The following is a 25,129-nucleotide window of genomic DNA, read 5'->3' on the forward strand; positions in this document are numbered from 1 at the left end:
TATTGCACAATATATTGCTAAGAGTATACATTGTTCCTGTGTCCTGTTTATAGGACAGCTGCTTTTGAACATTTATAGTTTGGAATACAATGCATTTCTTGAAATAAAATCACAACCTAGTTCCATAAAATATTTTCATGTGTGAATTTCTTATATTACATTATCAGTTATATATGTACTATTTTGTTCAGTTGATCATTTAGTAAAAGTAACTTCTGCAGTAAAATTTATGCCATTTTCACAATGAACTTTAAAATATTTCAAACCCTCTCCTCATTACCTATTACTTTCCTCAAAAGAATAGAACTCTACAAACATAATAATTATTTCAAAGTTACCATTGGTAAGTGGTATATTTGTTGCTCAGTTTAAGGTCTTAAAAGGTATTCCATATCTGGAATAATGGGACAAAAAACATGCCCAGGTCACAATGAGTATAGAGGCAAAGTTTGAACCCAAGTGATAAGAGTTGAAATACTGTACCATAAAGGCACTCAGTTCTTTGTTGTTGTTGTTGTTCTAAACAACTGTGGTTCCTGATTTATAGGTTCAAAGAGATGAAACATTTGCTTCTATTTTAAGCTTACCTGTTTAGTTCAGGATTATGCTAAGTTACTTAGAGTCTTTTCTCCTGTATCTATATTGCTTCCTCAGGTTGTCATTTTCTCATCTTGAGGAAACACTCGAAGAAGAGAGTAAAGAGAGAAAGTGACCAAATATCCTCCATTAGCCTTTTCCAAGTTGTACTAGTTGAAGAGAGAAATTCATTGTTTTTGTACGTAAGAGCCAAAATAGTAATAATTATAGTAGTAATAAATAATAATGATGATCCTGTTTATAATCTGGTATCACACATAAACTTAATAAGCTTAAAGCCCATGGTGTTGGGGCTTGGGTTGTAGCTCAGTGATAGAGCACTTGCCCAGCATATGTGAGTCACTGGGTTCCATCCTCAGCACCACATAAAAATAAATAAGACAGAGGTCTTGTATCCATCCACAACTTAAAAAAAAAAACACACACACACAGTTTCAGGAGGTGAGGGATGGACTGAAAAAAAAAAAAATGCTGTTTCCTTTTCCCTTTATCACTCACTTGCTGACAAAGATTACAACGTAGGATGACTAAGGCCAACATATTTATTTCATTTCTGTGAATGTAGTTCTAAACATCAACTAATAATTTATTATAAAAAAGATTGATTTATTGGGGCTGGGGATGTGGCTCAAGCGGTAGCGCGCTCATCTGGCATGCGTGCGGCCCGGGTTCGATCCTCAGCACCACATACAAACAAAGATGTTGTGTCTGCCAATAACTAAAAACATAAAATGTTAAGAATTTCTCTCTCTCTCTTAAAAAAAAAAAAGATTGATTTATTGATTTTTAGACTGGAGTGCTAATGTTTTAAAATGAAAACCAAGAATATCTTGCCAGTAAGAAATTTGGTTTTGATTATATTAAACAAATGTTAATTTTTTTTTTTTTTTTTTGAACCGGAGATTGAACTCAGGGGCACTCAACCACTGAGCCACATCCCTAACCCTATCTTGTATTTTTTTTGAGACAGGGTCTCATGGAGTTGCTTAGCACCTCGTCATTGCTGAGGCTGGTTTTGAATTCACTATTCTCCTGGCTCAGCCTCCCGAGCTGCTGGTATTACAGACGTGTGCCATCGCACCCAGCTACAAATGTTGATTTTTATATTTGCAAATTAGCCATCAGTTTGCCTTTTTCCACTTAAAATCTCTAGAAACCCATTGCAATTAATACATGATTCTCAAGCTGCATCTGTGCTTTAATCTATTTCTGTTTTGCTGAATACTCAAGTGAATGGATAAAATCATAGTTTTCATTTGGCTGTATTGCAAAGTCCATTGTACACTTTCCATAGGGGAAAAAACAAACAGGACCATTGACTTACTAAGTCTTGTAACTGCTATAATTGGTATTTTCCTAAGAGGAATTATTCATCTATTATCAGATTGCAGCAGGAGAGAAGATTCCTTTGAGACAGGAAGAAATACCTCTGCAAGGCCATGCCTTTGAGGCTAGAATATATGCAGAAGATCCAAACAATAACTTCATGCCAGGGGCTGGACCACTGGTGCACCTCTCTACCCCTCAAGCAGACTCTTTCACTCGGATTGAAACTGGCGTTCAGCAAGGTAATGTGAAATGAAAAGTCTCTTTTTTTTTAATATTTTATTTTTTAGTTGTGGTTGGACACAATACTTTTATTTTTTTTTTATTTTTATGTGGTGCTGAGGATTGAACCCAGGGCCCTGCACATGTTAGGCAAGCACTCTACCACTGAGCCACAACCCAAAAGTCTCACTCTTGTTAAACTTCTAGTGCATTTTTTTTTTCCTTTGAGATAGGATCTTACTGTATTACTCAGGCTGACCTTGAACTTTGGGGCTCAAGTGATTCTCCTGCCTCAACTGGGACTAGAGTTACCACCATTGTGCCTGGCTTTGGAGCATTATTTATTTTGGGATGGAGTCTTATGGAAATATCTGGCATGTTTTAAAGTAAGGGATTTAATTGATTTCCATCAAATTTTACTTTTTCCTTCTATAAGAGTTAATTTTTTAAAAAACAACTTTTTTGTAGTTGTAGATGGACAGAATGTCTTTAATATTGTTTTATTTTTATGTGGTGCTAAAGATCGAATACAGTGCCTCACCCCTGCTAGGCAAGTGCTCTGCCACTGAGCTACAGCCCCCTATAATAATTATTTTTAAAGCATTAACTATGGGGCTGGGACTGTGGCTCAGTGGTAGAGTGCTTGCCTAACGTGGGCGAGGCCCTGGGTTCGATCCTCAGCACTACATAAAAATAAATAAATAAATAAAGGTATTATTTATTATTTATTATACATTAAACAATGTACTGTTGTTTTAAAATGCAACATACTTGTTAAAACTTTACCAAGAAAAATTATGTATCTAAATTGAAATGCATAGTGCTGTCATATATAACAAATTAGAATAAAAAATATGTTATATCTATTGTTTTATTATTTTACTTTGTCTAGTTCTAAAAGTGATTAAAATTGACTGTGATATCTATTATAATATAGACACTCTGCCTTCAAGGAACTTAAAGTCAAGTATAAGTAGTATAAGCTAAACAATAATAATAAAAAACAAATTACATTGGAAAGGAATAGTGCAAGAGCTTTCATAGTTTGGCATACGATTAAATAACATTGGTTATAACTAAGAATTCCTTAGTGCCTCCTATCTATTTTTGGTGATTTTTCTGTGTGGGCCTCTTTTAACATGAGACCCACCTCCCTCATGAGCAGGTATTATTTACTGTGCCCATTTTTGAGATGAAGAAACTAAGTCACTAGAGGAGTTAAATGACTTAACTTCAATGTTATCTTTGGAGTTAAGATTCAGACCCAGGCATCTAGCTTCAGAGTCTGAGCCATTAAGATGGCTATTTACTGCCATTTTCATTTCAGTTGCCAGAGTAAGTTACACAATGATGAGCTATAGCACTTCTCAGGACTGAGAGATTATATTAGGTTGATATCATCAGGACCTGCTTTAAGAGGAATTCGTAAGTGAACTTAAGTAGGCAGATTTAATAAGCATAATGAAAAGTGAAGAAAAGAGAAGGTGAAAGTTGTAGTTAAACAACTATGGCTGAAGAAAAGGTCAGGAAGGTGGGTATTTGGAGACGCAGCTGGAGACACCATTTGAGGGCAAATCATATAGCGTCTTATAAGCCAAAATGAGGAATTAATACTTCTTCATAGTAAATTGGCTAAGCCACAGCAAGATTTGGTAGTTAGTGACATTTTTAACATATTGCAGAGCACATTGGAAACAAAAGAACACTGCAATAGGAAGAATGGACCTTTGGGACAAGCAGAGCTTGCTACATAGTTAAGTTGCTCAAAGGAGAGCACAGATGTAATTCTGAGAAGGGCTTCCATATTCTCCTCTTGGTCCTGAGAGGGGTAATCCAGTCTAGGAAACTGCTCCCAGCCCTCTGTTCTGTGTACCTGAAATCGTTCGTGCATTCCATGGGCATGGCCCGTGTTGTACTCCTGTGATATTTTACTCCTTGTCTCATGTCGCTCTTTCTGTAAGACTCTGAAGGGAAGGACTATGCTTTCCGTATTATATTTGCAGCACCTTGCTCAAGCTGAGGCCTAGTGGGTGTTTAATATGTGTTGATACGTGAGTAGGTGGGTATATGGATAAGAGAGTAAATTGCATCTTCTTGATATTATAGGTGAGAACCCTGGAGTTCAGAGAGGTCAAACGACCTGCCAAAATGGGGAAAAGGTCCTACAACAATCTGTATGATGCACCACATCCTTGTAATTCGAACCATTTCTGTCGAGTGGGATGTGCCATGGTTCTTATTCTCTAGGACTGTAATCTTAGTAAGCTAGTTGCTTGCTACTTGCTTATCAGCTCTGCCAGGCACAGAACTTGGCACTTTATATTCACTCCTCCCAACACCCTCCAGGAGAGAAGAATTATTATCTTTATTTTACTGATGAGGAAACTGAAAGCGTAGAGGGGGGGAAATGCAAAAAACAGAAGTGAGCGAGAAGTAGGAGTTTCCATTGATTTCCAAAAGAAGAAAGGGAAAAAAGGTTCAAAAACAGATAAGAAAGGGATAGGCAGCCTGCATGTCACTAAATTAACATGTTAGGGTGGCCATATCCTCGTTAGAGTTTGGACAAGTTTTTAAAACCCTCTGAGTCCACCCTGCAGGAGTTTGTGAGGACTAGGTGTGAAATGTACATAAGCAGAATGTCTTGCTTCTCATTTTTTATTTCTTCAAATTTGGACTTTGAAAGGTTCTGTGGTTTTTCAATTTCAGGAGATGAAGTTTCAGTACACTATGACCCCATGATCGCAAAGCTGGTCATATGGGCTGCAGATCGTCAGGCGGCCTTGACAAAACTGAGATACAGCCTTCGTCAGTACAATGTGAGTCACCTGGGGCCGTAAGGACTCTGATGTTTTTGGTCAACATCAAAAGTCATTCTTTGTTCTTGTCAGAGCCTTAGTCTTGTCACCTTATTTCTACCAACTGCCTGTATGTCACATACAAAATGAGGAAATTTCCTATCCATCAGAGTAGTCTTTGAGGACTTCTTGATTTTAGAAAAGAAAGATTGCAGAAGTGAAACTGTTAGGATCAGTATCAGTGTTACATTTTAGTGAAATCCTAGTCATTCTATAAATAAGGCAACTATAAGAGTGTTGTATACAGTCCAGTAACTCCTATCCAAAGGAAAATAATTATGTTCAGTTTCATCCTTTTGATCTCAGGGATCCCTCTGTCATCAGCCCTCCATACTTCACAGGGACCTTTCCCAGCCTCTCCCTTTAAAAATAGGACCCTTTGCTGTTTTCTATTCCCTTTTAGTTTAAATGCCACATGCTAACAAAAAAACTAGTTTATATTAGATGTTTGTTTAGATATGTGGTTTGTTATATATAGTCTCTCTAGAAAATAAGCGCTTGTGAGCATAGGGACTTCATCTACTTATTCCTCACTGTCCCCAGGGCCTGGATGCCTAAAAGGTGCTTAGTAAATGGCTATTAAGTAAATGAAGAAATAGATGAATGAATGAATGAATGAATGCACTCAAGACTCATACAGCTAGTTTAATCTCTGATCCTCTTTATTTGGTAGATTTGGGTTAATTTTATGTCTTTTTAAAATCAATGTGTAAAATTTGTATTCTCAGGTTGGAAAGAAGTTCCCTTGAGGCCATTGAATCCTATTCCCTCCCCAATGCAGCAATCCTGCCTGATGTTTGCAGTCATTTTATTTTGTGGAAGTGTTAATGTGCAACCATTCTTCAGTATCTTGCAAATAAATTTTATTTATGTTTCTTAACTTTTTTTTTTTTTTTTTTTGGTACTGAGGATTGAATTCAGGGGTGCTTAACCACTGGGCAATATCCTTAACCCCTTTTTATATTTTATTTAGAGACAGGGTTTTGCTAAGTTGCTTATGGTCTCCCTAGGTTGCTGAGGCTGGCTTCGAACTCATGATCCTCCTGCCTCAGCCTCTTGAGCTGCTGGTATTATAGGTATGCACCACTGTCCTGGGCTGTTTCTTAACTTTTACCTGTTTCCTAATCTGAGTCAATTAAATGTCTCTACACTACCTACTGTAACACCGTTGCCATCTCCTTTATCTTATTAAAATGTAGCTTTAAAAAAAAAATAAAATGTAGCTTTAAGTGTGAAATTCAGATATATAGTGGTAGATGTGATGATAGTACATTTTACCACATGATACCGTCATAGGTTTTTCCTTTTTTCTAAGGGTTGTCCACAGTAGAAAATATTTAGGGGGAACAAAAAAAGATGCTTTTCCGACTGGATTGTTTCCCCCACTCAGTAGGACCTGGGCTTTATTCTCTTCCTAGATCGTGGGATTATGTACCAATATCGACTTCCTATTGCGCCTGTCTGGCCATCCGGAGTTTGAAGCCGGGAATGTGCACACTGACTTCATCCCTCAACACCACAAAGAACTGCTGCCCAGTCAGAGGGCTGTAGCCAAAGAATATTTATGCCAGGCAGCTCTGGGTCTCATCCTCAAAGAGAAAGCTATGACCGATGCTTTCAAACTCCAGACACAAGGTACAGAATGCGTTTTTCTTTCCTCTGCCTGAAACACTTTATGAATCATCGCTGGGTACACTTCCTTTTTTGTATGTCACTCCTGCCTCCCTTTTCTCCTCTCAGTGACTGGTACCATTCCCTGCAGATGTCTTCTTTAGTGTGAAGGAGAGCTCTGCACAGATCATGGATGAACCCATAAACACATTTTCATCCGCTAAGTGTAGCCTAACTAATCCCCTAACCTTGTAGAAATGGGTCTCTTTTCAAACACTACTTCTTTCTTTCTTTTAAATTTTTCATTTATGTGTTCTAATCAGTTATACGTGATAACAGAATGCTCTTTGATTCTACTTCTTTCTTTACCTCTTCCTGATGCCTGTGACTTCTGTTGTTCACTACTGTTCTGTTGTTCACTCTGTCTCTATTAAAAAAAATTTTTTTTAAATCTAACCTATTTATCTTTTCTTATTAAGAGTATTATATATGTCTATCTTTTTATAAGATCCTTTTTTGAAGATCTTTAATTTCTAGATTGATTCAAAATAGTTTTATTTTATTTATTTATTTTTAATTTTTTCCCCCTAGTACCAGAGATTGAACCTAGGGGTGCTTAACCACTGAACCATATCCCTAGCTTTTTTAACTTTTTAATTTGAGACAGGGTCTCACTAAGTTGCTGAGGCTAGCTTTAAACTTGCAATCCTCCTGCCTCAGCTTCTCAAGTTGCTGGAATTGCAGGCATGTGCCACTGTGCCCAGCATTCAAGACAGTTATTTTGAAGGCTTAAAATTACAGCTCTAGGGCTGGGATTGTGGCTCAGCAGTAGAGCACTTGCCTAGCAAGTGCAAGGCTTTGGATTTGATCCTCAGCACCATATAAAAATAAATAAATAAAATAAAGGTATTGTATCCAACTACAACTAAAAAATAAATATTAAAAAAAATGTACAGCTCTGCTTTAGATTTTTACTCTGTTCATTTATTATTAAATGCAAATGCATCTAAATGTGCCCCATGTGAAATTACTGAGCCTGAACTTAACATTGTTAGAATGGAGTGTCCTCTTGCTTTCTTTTTTAAATTTATAACTGGTACAGATATATGCTTCTAAATATAATGACTTCAATTTAATTAAGCTACTTTGTCCAACAGAGAATGTACCCCCAAACACCTGTAAGTGCTATATCAGTAAAGTAGAACTGTGAAAGAGACCAGGTGAAAGAAAAATAGTGAGTGATAAAGATTTTGGTGACCTGGCATGCATTTGCCCTGTCAAAAGGGAGTGGCCACTGCAGTTTATGCCACCAGAGAATGAGAGTTTAGGTTGCAAATATTCTGATTCTCCCAGAGAAGCTTGGATTTCTTGTATCAAATTTTCTAAGATATAAATGGGTATATAAATACAAATAAATGAATATATGACAGAAATGGAAGTACCTAATTTAAATTTAAAACAATAAAAAGAACAAAGTAAATAACTGATTCAACAGTTTAGGACCTGTGGTTTATGTTCTTTTGTAAGGTAAATTAAGTAGGCTTGATATTTTAAAATTTGTTTGGAATTTTAATTTTTTTCTAGATCAATTCTCTCCATTTTCATTCAGCAATGGAAGAAGGCTTAACATCTCATACACCAGAAACATGACTCTTAGAGATGGTAAAAAAGGTAAGAAATACCTTATTAAAAGAAAAATATGAGTCATAGAAATATATCACATTAAACTAAAAAAGACAGTTCAGCCTGGTCATGACCAATCAATTACATTTTTTAAAATACCTGCCCCTGGGCTGGGGATGTGGCTCAAGCGGTAGCGCACTCACCTGGCGTGCATGCGGCCTGGGTTCGATCCTCAGCACCACATACAAACAAAGATGTTGTGTCCGCCGAAAACTAAAAAATAAATATTAAAAAATTCTCTCTCTCTCTCTCTCTTAAAAAATAAAATAAAATACCTGCCCTAAATAATGGAAGGGAATATGCCAAAATTAGAATTGATTGGTTGTTGGTGGTGCAATTGATGATTCTTATTTTTCTTTACACTTTTCTATGTTTGTAAATATTCTAAAATATGTCATAAAACATACACAGCAAAACAACTGAGATAAAATATACCAAAATGTTGGCAAGTTTATCATAGAATGATAGGATTTTTCCCCAATTCCTTGTACTTTTTTGCTTTTCAGTAAAAGTGTATTATTTTAAAAAATAAGAAAAACAATATCTAAAACTGTGTCAGAGAGGGAGGATTACCCATTGCTCAGGCAATGTTTTGGATGTTTGAGGTAGAAGTGGATTGCTAAAGAGCTATAATTTATTATGTGCCTTATCACGTGTGAGATTTTGTCTTCACAACAACTTAGTGAGGGGGAGTCAGTATTACTCCCACCTACAGATGATGAAACTGAGGCACAGAGGTGAAGTCACTTACTCAAGGATAATAGATGGCACAGCATTATTGACTGCCCACTCTTTCTGATATTGACTCCCATGATTTTTCCAATGGAGAACAATTTTATTACAAACTAATTTGAATAGGTTCAGAGTAAGGACTGGTTTATTTTAACTGAAGTCAGAAGAGGCTGACACCTAAGCCAGAAGATAGTTAATAAATTTATACCCAGGGTCACATACCAGAGGGATCAGTATCCTGTGATGGCTGGTGACCATATCCCTTCTTCTGTAGGACAGTTTGCATGGGAAGCCAGATGGGTGCAGTCATCTGATGTCCTTGTGAGGTATCCCTGAACTATGAGAGCTCCCTTTAAAAAAAAAATCTATGTACAAGGTGGAGCCAAATCCTCTTGCCTACTGATTGTTACTCCCTCTTTTTCTAAGCAGAGTAGGATCTTTTCTACTTCAACTCTAGACATTCACTCACTTAGTAACAAATTCCTCATTCACAGAAACTACTTGGGTTACAAATCTTTAGCTATTTTCTTATCATGTGCATTACCTTAAATGCATCAGTATATTTTTAAGCTATCATAAGGAAAGTTTGGAAATATCTTTTACATAGTAGCATTGTGCATATGATTTCCCTCTCCATTTTATGCTAATGTGTTTACTCATTTCATTCTAAAAAAGCAGCCCCCAAACTTGGGAAATATCTGTCTCTAGAATCCTATATGCTGAATGGAAGTATCAGAAGCAGTAAAATTTCAATTAAACCTCAATTAAACAGAAGAATTGTGTGTGGGATTGTAATTTAGTAGATCAACCAATTGTTATTTGGCTGGAATCTTTATTTAAGCAATAAGTAGTGTTTTAAATTATGCTGAATTTTTTAGAATTAAAAAAAGTTTCATGTTAAAATAATGCATACATAATTGAAAAGCTAATATGACTCCTGTTCACTACACCCTTTGGCAGTATTCTACAAAAAGAATCCAGGTCTGAGTGTAGTAGCTTTTAGAAATGTTATGGTGAGCCAGGCACAGTAGCACATGCCTGTAATCCCGGAGACTTGGGAGGCAGGAGGATCAAAAGTTTGAGGCAAGCCTCAGCAATTTAGCAAGGTCCTCAGCAACTTAGTAAGACACTGTCTCAAAATAAAAAATTAAACTGGCAGACAACATAGTTCAGTGTTTATTCCCCTAGGTTTAATCCCCAGTACTAAAAAAAGAAAAGAAAGTTATGGTGAATCTCTGAAAAATGCTAATCAGCTGTGACCATAGGAAAATACATCAAAAGTGCCCTAAGAGCCCCAAAGCATTTAAAAATCAAAAGTAGAATCAACTTTTCATGATCTCAGTGAGAATAACCAAGTATTTCAAATACTGTATTCAAGGCTTGAAATTTTTTCTTACTTTGTTACTTTTAGCCATGTTTTACAGAACCATGCCCAACCCTCAATGATAATAACAGCTAGGATATATTGATTATTTGGTGTTTGTTAGATACTTTGTTAAACACTTTCCAAAGATTATTTCATTTACATTTTCAGAACAGGCCAGTGAGATCAGTGTTATTAATGTCAACTTTGTAAATTACTGATCTCTTTGAGCCAAGGCCAGAGCATAGAGAGATAAGTAATCTTTCAAAAGTGACACTGAAAGTAACTGGTGGAGCCAGCACTTGAAACAGAACATATGGGGCCGGGGATGTGGCTCAAGCGGTAGCGCGCTCGCCTGGCATGTGTGCGGGCCCCGGGTTCGATCCTCAGCACCACATACGAACAAAGATGTTATGTCTGCCAAGAACTAAAAAAAAGAATATTAAAATTCTCTCTCTCTCTCTCTCTCTCTCTCTCTCTCTCAAAAAAAAAAAAAAAAAGAAAGAAAAAGAAACTGAACATATGCATACTTGCCTCATGCCATGCTAGATTTCCATATCTTATTAAATGTATGAGGGTGTTAAGTTTCTCTGGTGAGTGACAAGAAATATGTAAGGGAGAGAGAAACAAGTTTAATCACTTTATAATGCTATAAAAGAATTTAGAATCAATGGCAGTGTCTTTTCTATGATTCTACTGGCATTTGTGTCAGTTAAAACTGCTTTTCATATTTTGTAAATTGAAAGAACATTGATCGGGTGTAATTCAGGGCATTTTCTTCTAAGAAAGTTAAAGCATGTTGACAAAATGGGGGTGGAGAATTTTCATACACCCAGTACAAAAATCTTTGAAGAAATAGATATGCTGAGTGAAGTGGAGAAGAGGGAAAAAATATCTTTGTGCACTTTTTTCTATCAAAAAATTCACCATGGGGCTGGGGTTGTGGCTCAGTGGTAGGGCGCTTGTCTAGCACTCAGCGTGAGGCACTGGGTTTAATTCTCAGCACCACATGAAATAAATAAATAAAAAGGTATTATGTCTATCTACAACTAAAAAAAAATTTTTTTTAAATAAAAAGAATTCACCGTTTGGAAATGTGGGGAAGATGGATGGGGTATGGTTAACATTGCAGACCCTGGAGTTTTTGTGTATTAGTATTTGACTTTTGTGAATGCTTTTATTACTAAGTTGTTTTTTGTTTTGTTTTGTTTTGTTTTTGAAACAACTCATGAAGAGAAAACTCACTTTTATTATAAATCAGGATGAGGGGAGAATCATTATATGCAGAAATATAAATGTTTAGAGGAGAGAGTTTATCCTGCCAGGCAGACTTCCCAAGGACAGTGAGCATGGAGTGAAGAAAGCAGGCATGGGGTTTTATTGTGGCTGGGAACAGCAACATGGTGAAGGAGGAGCCATGAGCAGAGGCACAGATGAGGAATATTGGCCCATTTCCCCATTTATTTTTTGAGCAGAAATCTGTGTGTGCGGAGGAGAGGTAGCAAATAAGGCTGAGAAGTTGGAGCCATCAAACCGGGCCAAGTGTTTTGAGTGCACTGGGGACAAGCTAGGAAGCATAAGCTGGAAGGATTGAGATAGGAAGCAGGAAAATCCTGGAGGATCTCCTCAGAGCCATTCAGACCATTCAGCCTGGCCGGGGTCAAGGTAGAGCAATGGGAATGGAAAGGCAAGCATGCACAGGACAGGTACGTAGAGGAAAGAATTTGGTAGCCATATGGGGACTGCTGGAGGTAGAAAGCCCAAAGAAAGATGAGGCAAGGATGACAGGTTGTAAGTACAGATGACAAGAAGAAAAGTGGTGCTAGTCATGGAGCTCACAGGCCAGGAGGGGACAATGATTTGTTGGACCCAGCATGGTGGTTTTAATATGCCAGTGTGGCATCCAGCTGGCAGTTAACTAATCAGAGTTCTAGAGAAGGAAGGAAAGTCAGGGCTAGAAACAGATTTGAGCTGGCAGCATGAAAGTGATGGTTGAAGTATCAGGAGGTAATGAAATTACTGTGACCTATATGCTCTGCCCCATGATACTTTTTTTTTTTTTTCTCCTGGTGCTAAGGCTCAGACCCTGGGCTTTGTGTATGTTAAGCATGCATGCTACCCCTGAGCTTCTACAAAACTTGATTTCCAACTCCTAGAGTAGTCTTCAATCAATTCCATATTCATGTAATAATATGAATGATTTCGTATATTTGTATAGTCTATTACTGTTTATAAAGCACTCTCTCACTTATGTAATCGTTACATTCTCATACCCACTAAGTAGCTCAGAAAAAAAAGGCTCAGGGATTTAGTGACTCAAGTTAGGACCACAGAGGAAATCAGAATTTTGGGTCTTAAACTAGAACTTCTATTTATCAATTCATTGTATTCTCTGCTATGACACTGCAGACTTTTCATTGTTGGGCAAATATAGAAAATATTCTACAACTTTAAAAATATCTAAAACTGAATTTTTAAAAAAGAAAAGTTTGAGGTTGAACTTCATTGAAACCTGCCTGCCAGATGCTTTTCTAAGAAAAAGCCTTTATTTCCAGGGAGTTAAAAGATGATGATCCTTTGTGAACAGCTGGTTATCTTAAGATTGAAAATGAGATTTTGGCATCTCAGTTATTGAATAAGTGAATGTCTTCTAATTTTTCTTTAATTTTCCCCCTTTTCCATAAAGATGTAGCAATAGCTGTAACATATAACCATGATGGGTCATATGGCATGCAGGTAAGCTTTAATCAGGTTTTATTCTACAGTTCAGAGCTAACTCTGGCTTCTCTCCTACTGAACGAGTGTTTTTTTTTAATCTCCAATTTCTCTTAAGCCTTTGACTATTGTAACTGTAGTTAGAAGAATGTTATGTGCTTTTATTTCAGACCAGTTTGGAGAAATTACCCCATATATAGTTTCTAACTCTTTGTTTGCTCAGTTTGGCCATGGTTTCCTTAAGAATAAAAACTTGGCAAGAAGTAATAGCCTTGAATCAGACACCTAGCAAGCCCTAAAGTTATGTATGTGTTTGCCTCAAAATCAGCAGTTCTCAAGTTTTTGGTGTCAGAAACCCTATACACTCTGAAAAATTATTGAGACACCTCCCCAAAAGATCTTTTGTTTATGGTAGTCACATCTATACCAAAATTTACCATCTAGAAATTTTAACTGGGAAATTTTTATTTTTATTTTATTTTTTTTAATTTTAATATTTATTTTTTAGTTTTCGGCGGACACAACATCTTTGTTTGTATGTGGTTCTGAGGATTGAACCTGGGCCGCACGCATGCCAGGCGAGCCCACTACCGCTTGAGCCACATCCCCAGCCCTTTTTATTTTTTAATTATGGTAAAATGCTCATAACAAAATTTACCATTTAGTCATTTTTAAGCGTACAGCCCAATGGCATTAAAATATATTCACATAGTTGTACAACCATTCAACTCCAAAACTTATTTTTTTAAATATTTTTTTAGTTGTATAAGTGGACACGATGCCTTTATTTATTTTTACGTGGTGCTGAGGATCGAATCCAGTGCCTCACATGTGCCAGGCAAGCGCTCTACCACTGAGCTACAACCCCAGCCCAAAACTTATTTTATCTTGCAAAACTGAAATTCTGTAGCCATTAAACAATATTAACTCCATTCCCTTTTCCCCTCACTCCCAAGAACAAGTTCTACCTTTTTTTTTTTTTTTTTTTTTTCTTTTAAGTGCTGGGGACTCAAATATTCTAGATTCTGTATCCCAACCGTTTTAAAGTAGTCTTCAATCAATTGTTAAGACAGGGTCTTGCTTAGTTGCCCAGGCTAACCTCAAACTTGTGATCCTCCTGCCTCAGCCTTCTGGGTAGCTAGAATTAGAGACCTGTGTCACTGAAGCCAGCTAGTAATTCTATTTTTCATGTTTTGAGAGATAGCCATATTGTTTTCTTTAACAACTCTTACCATTTTGCATTCTGACCTGCAGTGCACAAGGATTCCTTCTCCACATCCTGACTATTACTTGTTAAATTTTTTTGTTTTATTTTTGTTATCATGCATTGTTTTTTTTAATAATAGCCATCCTAATGGGTATGAAGTGGTATCTCGTTTTGACTTTTAATTTGCATCTCCATAATGTCTAAGAATATTGAAACTTTGTGTGTGGCAGTGGGTACTAGAATCAAATTCATACATGTTGGGCAAGTGCTTTATCACCAAGCTACACCCCAACCTGAGCAGCTTTTTTATATGCTTATTGGCCATTTATAAATCTTCTTGGGAGAAATGTCTATTCAGGTTCTTTGCCTATTTTTTAATCCAGTTTTTGTTTTGTTACTATTGCATTATAGACCAAACAGAACTTTAAAACCTATGATTATCCAAGAACACATTCCATTAGCCATCAGAAAGATACTATCGCATAATTTGATTTATATTTTTATTGCTCCTGGAAAATTCCACTGTGTACTCATGAAAGGATGAGGGTAAAACAGGGAAATGATATCTTAGTCTTACTATGAAAATAGTTTGACTTCATGCCCCCCCAGATGGGTGTTGGGAACCCCAAGGGATCTACTTTAGTACCTCCAATGTAAAGTTTATGACAGCCCTCAATTAAAATAAGTCCATTACACCGGGCACAATGACGCACACCTGTAATCCCAGCGGCTTGGGAGGCTGAGGCAGGATAATTGTGAGTTCAAAGCCAGACTCAGCAACTTAGTAAGGCTCTATGTAACTCAGTAAGACCCTGTCTCAAATAAAATATTTTTAAAAGGGCTGGGGATATGGCTAAGTGGTTAAGCACCCCTGGGTTCAATCAATAATAACAAGTCCATTACACTGACAAAATTAAATGCTAGAAAGGTTGAAAAACGTAGGAATTCAAACAAATTCCTATAATAAGGTGCAAATTCAGGAACAGAGTAGATCATTTTTAATATTAGCTAAGAGATTTCAAATCCTGCAAAATGGATTTATCAATATGTGTCAGACTTCCCAACATTTTGAGATATACTGGTTTTCTTTCTCTGAGATCCAGACCACCACGAGAAGTCTACCTACTTTAGTACATGAGAATTGTAACTCATATTGGTACTTCTGGTTTGGGGACCTCTCTTATCCCTTGGTAACTAGTAATTGCCAATTTGCTCTATCTCAGTTCATGAAACTAAATCCACAAATTTAGAATGTGCTTTTGTGAATCTTTAAACAAAACTGTTTCCAATCTAACCTTTACATCGTGAGAATTTGTCAAACATTCAAATTGCTGTTTTAGAAGGTTACAAAGCAGACTAAAATGTCATATTTAACTTAGGATAGATGAGAACCAATGTATAAATATGGCAATATGACCTATTTCACCTTAGCCCACGTAATATGTTTGAAAAGAATAGCCATAGGATTTCTACACTAACATCATGGGAACTGAAATGAAAAGTACAGAGATTTAAGTGAATTTTCTATGCATAAAAATTTTTTCTCTTGAGTGTCTATGTGAGAAGATATTCTTTTAAACAAATTTTCATGTTCTTTTTGTCAGCTTCCTTGAAACATTACATTTGAAATCTGTTCTTTGGCACATAGTCTCTTAAAGTGAGAAAATTGTGGTCAATCTTCTGCTAATTTGTCATCTTAAATCATAACTAAGGCTCATGAATTGGATCTACATGTTGATGAAATGAAAGAAATACCATCTAATTATGTAGTTCTAGCTTTTCCTATTACTGACACTGGCATAGGAAAAATAAATTTGACTTTAAACTCAGGTACTCAGAAATGAATACTAACATGTAATATACCCAAATGAATTTCAATAATTTTGCTTAATTTGATTTATATTTTTATTGCTATTCTTTCTGTTCTTAAATGAAACTTTATCAATGGTGTTATGCTTTGTATAACCTTTTTTTTCTTTTAATTATCTCACTGCTGTTTCTAAGTATTTTGATTCTATTAACTCTGTAGAGTTGTTCACTTACTTCAAAGATTGTATTTTTCTATTTTTTTCCAGATTGAAGATAAAACTTTCCAAGTCACTGGTGATCTTTATAGTGAGGGAGACTGCACTTACCTGAAATGTTTTGTTAATGGAGTTGCTACTAAAACTAAGCTAATTATCCTGGAAAACACTATTTACCTATTTTCCATGGTAATGTTTCTTTTTATAATATCACCCTTAGGGTCTGGAACAGAATTGTTTGACCAGAGGCATTTCACTGAAATATCAAAAAGATTCCACTTCCTTTAGCCACCATGGTGATCATTTTTCCCTCAGTTTCCCTCTCCAAATGTCTCTTTGCCACATTCTAACCTTCTCTAAGTTCTCTGTTCACTCTTTTATTCACATAGGTTCTCAATATTCAATGCATAATCATTCTCTTCCTTGAATTCTAAAATAAGACTTGCACACTCCTTGTGAGTCTCCCCTGGTCAGTGGGCAGTGTTCTTATAGGGCTTCCCCAGCCATTATCCTTCTGACATTGGGAATTCTCGGGATTTTGGAGGACGAGACCACTGGGAGAAGAGTCCACTGGGCTGAGGGCAGTAGGAAGGCAAGTGGGGTTAGTGGGGATCTCTTGCAGGCTGTGCATGGTCTTGTTTGGGAGGCTGCTACCTGGTGAGTCCCTATCCCCCTGTCTGGGCAGAAGGGGAATGCATGATCAGATGTACTCTGGCCTTTTTGGAGTCTCCTCACATTTGGGAACCCTCTTATAGATCACAGTCCTTGGTGATGAGATGACTTCAGTAGTCTATAGTTATTAAACTTACATACATGGAGTCAAGGTTGATCTCACTTTCCCAGGCACTCCTTTCCATAGTTGACTATTAAAATACAATGGTAAAGGCAGAACATGGAGTAATGGAGAACAAGAGTTCTGGAATGTGAGGCTGCTTTGGTTCAAAATCTGGCCCTGTATCTTAGCAGCTATATGACCTTGCACAGTTAAACTGGACTTCAGTTCCCCATATATGAATCTATGAATAGGAGCATCATTATTTCCCTTGTAGAGTTGTTGTGATGATTAATAACATAATTTACATATATATGTATAGATTATACACACACACACACACACACACACACACGTGTGTGTGTGTGTGTGAAGTTCCTGGGATAGATTAAGCACTTGATTGTGATGGTCCTCCTAAAAGTCGTTTCCAGATAGTGGCTGTTACCCACAGTTACATGCTTTAATTCTTTAATTCCTAGTGAGATGTGTATGCCATTACTCCTTCATAATGGGAAGCCAACACCAAGAAAAGTTTAGTGATTTGCTCAAAGTCACAAAGCTAGATTAGAACCCAGTGTTCTGATTAGAACCCATTGTAAGAAATGAGTGATGACTAACAGTTAACAAATAATTTGAAAACCATCTTAACCTCAGGTTTATTAGTAAAACACAGTGATAGGATATTGATTTCATTTTTAGATCATTTTCTTTTTATAGGAAGGAAGTATTGAGATCGGCATTCCAATACCCAAATATTTGTCTTCAGCAAGCTCAGAAGGAATTCAGGGAGGTACCATAGCTCCTATGACTGGAACCATTGAAAAGGTAATCACATGGCATCTGTAGGCCTTGTTACTGCCTTTTTGAACTTCATCATATATATTCTTTTCCCTCTCTAAATCATGCTTATTGGAAAGCATTTGTTCAAGAAACTAAGATTCAAGTTCTGTATTTCAATCTTAGTTGAAAATATCTATTTATCTAATTTATGATAAAGACTACTGTTTGATTTTAATGTTTTTTTAGTTACAGATAGACAAAATACCTTTATTTTATTTATTTATTTTTATATAGTGTTTAGGATTGAACCCATGTGCCTCACACATGCTAAGTGAATGCCCTACTGAGCATTGTATATGCCAAACACCTCCTCTAACTTTGAGCTACATTCCAGCCCAAGACTGCTGCTGTGTTTTGTTTTGGTTTGGTACCAGGTACTCAGAGACACTCTGCCACTCTGCCACATCCCCAGCCTATTTTGTATTTTATTTAGAGACAGGGTCTCACTGAGTTGCTTAGCACCTCGCTTTTGCTAGGCTAGCTTTGAACTCATGATCCTCCTGCCTTTGCCTCCTCAGCCACTGGAATTACACATGTGCCCCACCATGCATGGCTTTTTTTTTTTTGTGTGTGTGTGTGTGTGTGTGTGTGTGGTGCCTCTAGCCCTACTGCTGCTGTTTTTAAAGGTGGGAATTTATATCAAAGTACAAATAATTTGGGTGTGTAGCTCAGGGCCCTGGGTTCAATAAGTAAAAGTGTATAAATAATTCAAATTGTGATTAAAATGGAACATTCACCAAGCATTATCTGAAAAGGCTGGGCTTTAATGTTAAATTTAACGGCAAATAATTTTGTCATGAATTGACACATGGGCACAAGGCGGCTGAGACAGAAGGATCACAAGTTCAAAGCCAGCCTCAGCAACTTAATGAGGCCCTCAGCAACTTATGAGACCCTATCTAAAATAAAAAAAAGACTGACAATGAAGCTCAGTGGAAGAGATTGGTTCAATCCCCAGTATAAAAAAAAAAGAAAGAAAATGAAAGAAAGGAAGGAAGGAAGGAAAGAAGGAAGGAAGGAAGAAAGAAAGAAAAGAGGCAATAATTCTTTATAATCACCTCCCAGAGGCCCAACTCCAAATAATGTCACCTTGTGGGGTAGGATTTCAGCATATGAATTTTCAGGGACACAAATATTCAGACCAAAGCAGAGACTGATATAACTTCAAACAGTGGTAGATCAGTAGTCTCCTTTTATACACTGGAATACAAAAGAGTTTTCCCAAATGCATTTAAGTCATAAAAATTCAACTGTATTTTCTTGGTACCCAAAAAAGAAAAGAACTATTTAAACAATGTGGGTGATTCTTACCCACTGTTGTCCTCTGGGAATATTTGCTCCCAATGGGCTTTAATCTAAGAGACCTAGATCTGCCTTTAGCCAGTTCAGTCTTGGTTCCCACAGGCCTCTTGCAGTGTAGCATCCCTGCAGAGAGTTAGTCTTTAAGGGTTTTTTGGTGTTTTTTTTTTTTTTTTTTTTTTTTTGGTGATGGTGTTTCGTTGTTGTTTTTGTCATTGTTATTTATTTTTGCAGTGCTGAGGATTGAACTTAGGGCCTTGTGCATGCCTGGCAAGTGCTCTACTATTAAGCTTACATCCCCCACCCTAGTCTTACTTTACAAATAGACATTTCAGTTAGGTGCTATGGCCAGCATCTGTAGTCCTAGTGACTCAGGAGGCTGAGTAATAAGGATTGCTGGAGCCCAGGAGTTCAAGATCAGCCTTGACAACACTGTGAGACCCTATCTCAAGAAAAAAATTAATAGTTAGAAATACAGCCAGGCATGGTGGCCCGTGCCTGTAATCCCAGCAACTCCAGAGACTGAGGCAGAAAGATCACAAGTTTGAGGCCATCCTCAGCAACTTAGTGAGGCCCTGTCTCAAAAAATAAGAAGGGCTGGGGAGGTGGCTGAAATTGAGATCCCCTGGGCTCAATCCCTGGTACCAAAAAATAATAATAATTAAAGATAGACATTTTTCCCATAACCCTAACCCCAGACAGTGATTCACTGGGCAGTACTAAAGCATCACCCAGGGTTGGATGATTTGTGGAGCTTTTGATTGCACTTCCTCCTTTTCATAATTTAGCTCTGCCTTGTGACTTTAGAACCTAACTTCACTGTTTCCAAGAACTTTTTGGTAACCTTGTTAAGCAAAAAGTCAGTGAGACATATAGGATACTTGAGTTCATTTAAATATGTAAAAGAGAAAGTGGAAATCTTTTCTAGGGTTGCTAATAAATTTAATTCTCTCAAATGAGGGTTATCTACATACCCACTACACTGTACTCCCTGAGGACTTGAAACAGCTATCCTAGACAACCCCAAAATTAATAAAAAATAGTCAAGACCCTCATTTATCCCTCTATCCCTATCTGTGATAGAGACATTTACACGTATTTGTCCTTCCTTGTATTGATGTGTCTCAATTGTACATTCATTTAAAAAACTAAAGAACAACAAGATATGTAAAGTGTCTGACTTAAGCAAGACTAGATGATTTGGGAGGTAGGGATTGTGGCTGCAGGGCTGTCCCCTGGCTGCGGCGCCTCAACGCTATATTGACCTGAAAATCTCCAGTTTATGCCAGGACATTTGACTTAAGAAGACAACACCACCACATGGACACATATTTCTGTTTTGTATGTTTAAATGCTAACTCTAAAGACAAGGAAGGAGCCAGGTATGGTAGCTCATTCCTGTAATCCCAGTGGCTCTGGAGGCTGGGGCAGAAGGATCACACACAAGTTCAAAGCCAGCCTCAGCAACTTAGTGAAGCCCTAAGCAACTCAGTGAGACCCTGTCTCTAAATAAAGTATAAAAAAGGGTGGGGGATGTGGCTCAGTGCTTAAGCACCCCTGAGTTTAATCCCTGGTACCCAAAAATAAAAAAATAAATTAAAAATAGAGACTATGAAGGACCTTTCTGTTTTTAAATATTAAATGTGTAACTCTGAATTCCTAGGTTTTTGTAAAAGCTGGTGACAAAGTAAAAGCTGGAGATTCTCTGATGGTTATGATCGCCATGAAGATGGAGGTATGTGAAATCATGAGTTCAGTTGCCAAGTAAACATTGGAAATTCTCAGACCTAATTGTTCTTTTGCCTTATTTTATGAGTAAATATCATTTTAAATATCAAAAGCCATGGATTGGCTAAGCATTCATTTCAGGAAACAGAACTAAACCATCCTTCTTGTAAATACATTTTCATTTTAATTTTGTGAAATTGCAGCTGTCCTTTTCTGATTATGGAGTTATCATTAGCTTGGAATCAGGCAATAACCCAGCTGAATGTTAACCATTAGTATTTTCTAAGGCTAAACTTTTAGTAAGCCAAGCATTAGTATCAAAGTGAAAACCTCCACCAAGTTAAATCAGCTGTCTAGGTTTTGAGACAGTTGGAAATTGTAGGTGAATGGTTCTCATCCCTGAACAAATATTACATTCACCTGAGAAGGTTTTCATGCTAAGTGGAAAAAGTGAGGCTCAGAAAGTCAAGGGACAAAGATTTTCTCTCTTATGTGGAAGCTAGAGAAAAGGGGGAATCTCACAAAAACAGAAAGAAGATCAGTAGAGTAAAAACCAGCAAAGAAAGGCAAGGGAGGAGGGAAGGTAAATGAAAAGAACTGGGGAATGAAGTTGGCCAAATTATGCTATGTGCATGTATGAATATGATAACAGTGCCTTCCAATTTTTTATATAACTATGATGCACAAATTAAAAATAGCACAAGTAGCTCAGTGGTAGAGCACTTGCCTCACATGTGTGAGGCACTGGGTTCAATCCTCAGTACAATATAAAAATAAATAAATAAAATAAAAGTATTGTGTCCATATACAACTAAAAATATTTTAAATAAACAGAAGGAAGATCAATAAAGTAAAGGAAGGGGATTAAAGGAAGGGGGATAGGACTGGAGATCAAAATAGAGAAAACTGTGTTTTCTCTGTATTACACAATTTCTGTTTTCTAATTTTTTTTTTTTTATTTCTTACATATATGACAATAGTGGAGTGCATTACATTCGTAATTATTCATTCATAGCATAATTTTTCGTAACTGTATATGTATTACACAATTTCAAAACAACTGTTCACATTTTTCATTTTTGTCAGACTTTTTTGACTTGTTATATATTCAGTCCTTGTTAGTACTGCAACCATTGTTTGTCATGTCTTGTCTTTGCAGCATACCATAAAAGCTCCAAAGGATGGCACAATAAAGAAAGTATTCTACAATGAAGGTACTCAGGCCAACAGACATGCTCCTTTAGTAGAGTTTGAGGAAGAAGAATCTGATCAAAGGGAATCAGTATAAATTCCATCAAAGAAATGGTCAACTGAGCAGTATCTTTTCTGTACTAAAAACAGAAAGCACCTCCTGTTCCTCCCTGGATCTCATAAACAGTTTTACTAAATAAATGATTGTGGGATTGTGCTAAAATGTTTCATATTTGAGAATCATGCTCTTGGGTCACAAATGCAACAAATTATCTCAGAAAATTTCATACTAATAAAATTGAATTCTAGGTTTTTACTGGAAGCCAGTGTTGTTTGTTTCTGCCTCAAATTTTATACAATGTAGTATCTTTAAGGAAGGAGGAGTGGCACCTTGATCAAAAGAGAATGATTGAAACAGAAAAGGTCATTTAATTAAATGAATTGCTTCACAGTTATAATTGTGATAAAAATTGAGAGGAACATATTTTAGAGACAGATGCCATAGAACTAAACTCAACCAAGGTTTTGTATTGAAAATAGTAACTTATTAGGCAGTTGAAAGACATGAATGTTATTTATTTCTAGTCCTTGTGATTAGAAAGTTTCTCTCTAGACCACTTCTGCCTTTATTGTACTGTCCTTTCCTCAGCTTGTAAAAAAAAATGTGTACTATGCTAGACTATATTATTTATTAATATTTAATTTGAGTAGATTTGAAAAACATAATTTTATAGAATGGATAAGAGCAGAAAGCCAAGGTACTGCATACTTTCTTCTTCTTCTTCTTTTTTATTTTTTATTTATTTATTTATTTATTTTGGGTTTTGTTCTGTTTTGTTTTGTTGTTGTTGTAGTTATAGGAGGACAGAATGCCTTTATTTTATTTGTTTATTTTTATGTGGTGCTGAGGATTGAACCCAATGCCTCACGCATGCTAGGCAAATGCTCTGCCACTGAGCTACAGCCCCAACCCCTGCATACTTTTTTCTTGAGAAACATTTTTCTTAATGAAAATAATAGAAAGTTTCCATTTCATTTTTATCCTTTTTACTAGATTTTATGTTACTAATAACATGCAGCCTTCTGCATTTTGATATATTCATTGAAGTGTTAAATATCTATTGAATTGTGTTTGCTGAACATGTAAGACCATGTTAAATGTTGTGGAGAATCCAAAGAAATACAAAGATAGTTTCTTCCCTTTAAGATGCCTATAATTTAATTGGGAAAACATAATAAAAATATAATAAAACATAATCATGTCAAAAGTTATATTATGTGGGAAAACATCAACTCCAAAATTAATCTATCTTCTCTGTACCATGGAAGCAAATCTGTCAGCAAGACTGTGGGGAGAAAGGTACCAAATACTAAAATTAGAAATGCTGAGTACTCAAATAAATGTTACACAACTTAGTTAGAATGTCCATCTCCCCAGCAAGGCAACCTGAAACTCGATATCCCCAAAATGTGGGTGGAGGCAAGGCTGCTGCCCTGTCTGGTGTAGGAAGTAGGTATTTTAGGAGCTGGTGTGAGTGAGAGAGTTCTGTGGACAGATGTGATCATGGTAGGGTTCATGGAGGACCCAGGGGGCAGGAGTAGGGTGTGGAAGTTGTAGATAAGCAATAATAAGGAGCTGTGTGTCATTGTTGAAAATTAGCAAGATGTGTTCCATGCCAGAGTAGATCTGCACCAGAGTGGGAGGTGCCTGGGGGGGAGGGGGGAGGGAGGAGGAAGGGGGGAGGGGTGCCAAAGAAAGTGAAATTTTAGTTGGGGCCGGATTAACTGGCATGGAACATCAGGTTTGGGTTTTTTGTTTTGGTATGTTTTGGTTTTTGATAGGGAATACACAATTATTTTTTTAGCAGGGAAAGTAGTGACATTTTGGGGAAAAAAGTGTATGGCTACTGGAGCCCTTCAAGGAAAACTAACATTATTTTACACGATTATACATTTTCATATCCTATAGTTAACATCCCACTTTTAGAAATGCCCAAATATACTTGTGCACCAAGAATGTTTGTAGGCAGAATATAGCTCAGTGGTAGAGCACTTGCCTAGCGCGTGCAAGGTACTGGGTTCTAACCCCAGCACTGGAAAGAAAGAAAAAAAAGTTCATATTCACATCTATAAAAATAAAGCTTTAGAAACTGACTTGGTTGGCAGAAAACAGGATAGTCGCACATTGGATGCTGTTCAGCAATAAAATAAGCAGATTAATAGTCAACATGGATAAATGTTGGAATCATAATGCTTTGTGATAAGCATGTTCCAAGAAACACAATAGAGTACTGTCTGTTCAAACCTCCAGAGTCAGCAACCTGACAATCTACTGTTTAGCTCATGTATACATGTGATAAAACTAAATTTTCTAAAAATCGAATTAAAATTTTTAAATGGAAAATAACTATTAGTTTTAGGTGTTGATTTTAGTGATTAATGCTGGGTATGGGCAAGTCATTGGGATAGATGAGCTTAGTAGTATTTACAACCACTGTTGATGTTCTAATTGGGCTGTGACTGGTTGTTACAGATTGATGCTTTGTAACATGTTACATAAACATTTATAATTCAAATGATATATATATATTTTTTAGTTATTGATAGACATTTATTTTTTATTTTTTTATATGTGGTGCTGAGAATTGAACCCAGTGCCTCACACCTGCCAGGCAAGTGCACTACCGCTGAGCCACAGCCACAGCCCCTCAAATGGTATTTTTAAAATAAAATATTCTTTTAAATTTCATCTCACATCAGTATGCAAGCTGGATGGAGAAAGAGAAGACTAGAGGCTGGAAAACTAGTTAGGAAACAGTTCTTACAGATACCTAAGCATGAGGTACTAAAGGACTAGCACATCTAAACCAGGGCTTTTCAAACTATTTTTAGCAACAGACTTTTCTGCTTTCCAACATTTATTTGTTTATTTGTTTGTATGCTGGAGATCAAACCATGGACCTT

The 25,129-nt window shown here is 36.7% G+C and overlaps 1 protein-coding gene across 1 annotated transcript in view; it reads left to right on the plus strand.

Annotated features, from left to right (window-relative positions):
- Mccc1 (methylcrotonyl-CoA carboxylase subunit 1) overlaps window positions 1–22,487 on the plus strand; it is a 57,481-nt gene extending 34,994 nt beyond the window's left edge. Inside the window, exons 11-19 of the mRNA XM_027942170.3 lie at window positions 1,982–2,165; window positions 4,852–4,961; window positions 6,419–6,635; window positions 8,196–8,282; window positions 13,076–13,125; window positions 16,387–16,524; window positions 17,825–17,932; window positions 20,910–20,981; window positions 22,134–22,487. Coding sequence (XP_027797971.2) covers window positions 1,982–2,165; window positions 4,852–4,961; window positions 6,419–6,635; window positions 8,196–8,282; window positions 13,076–13,125; window positions 16,387–16,524; window positions 17,825–17,932; window positions 20,910–20,981; window positions 22,134–22,262 — 1,095 coding nt within the window. The 3' untranslated portion in view covers window positions 22,263–22,487. The remainder of the gene's footprint in view (window positions 1–1,981; window positions 2,166–4,851; window positions 4,962–6,418; window positions 6,636–8,195; window positions 8,283–13,075; window positions 13,126–16,386; window positions 16,525–17,824; window positions 17,933–20,909; window positions 20,982–22,133) is intronic.
- The last annotated feature ends 2,642 nt before the right edge of the window (window positions 22,488–25,129 follow it).

The sequence above is a fragment of the Marmota flaviventris genome, chromosome 8, assembly GCF_047511675.1.
Source record: "Marmota flaviventris isolate mMarFla1 chromosome 8, mMarFla1.hap1, whole genome shotgun sequence".
Classification (NCBI taxonomy): domain Eukaryota; kingdom Metazoa; phylum Chordata; class Mammalia; order Rodentia; family Sciuridae; genus Marmota; species Marmota flaviventris.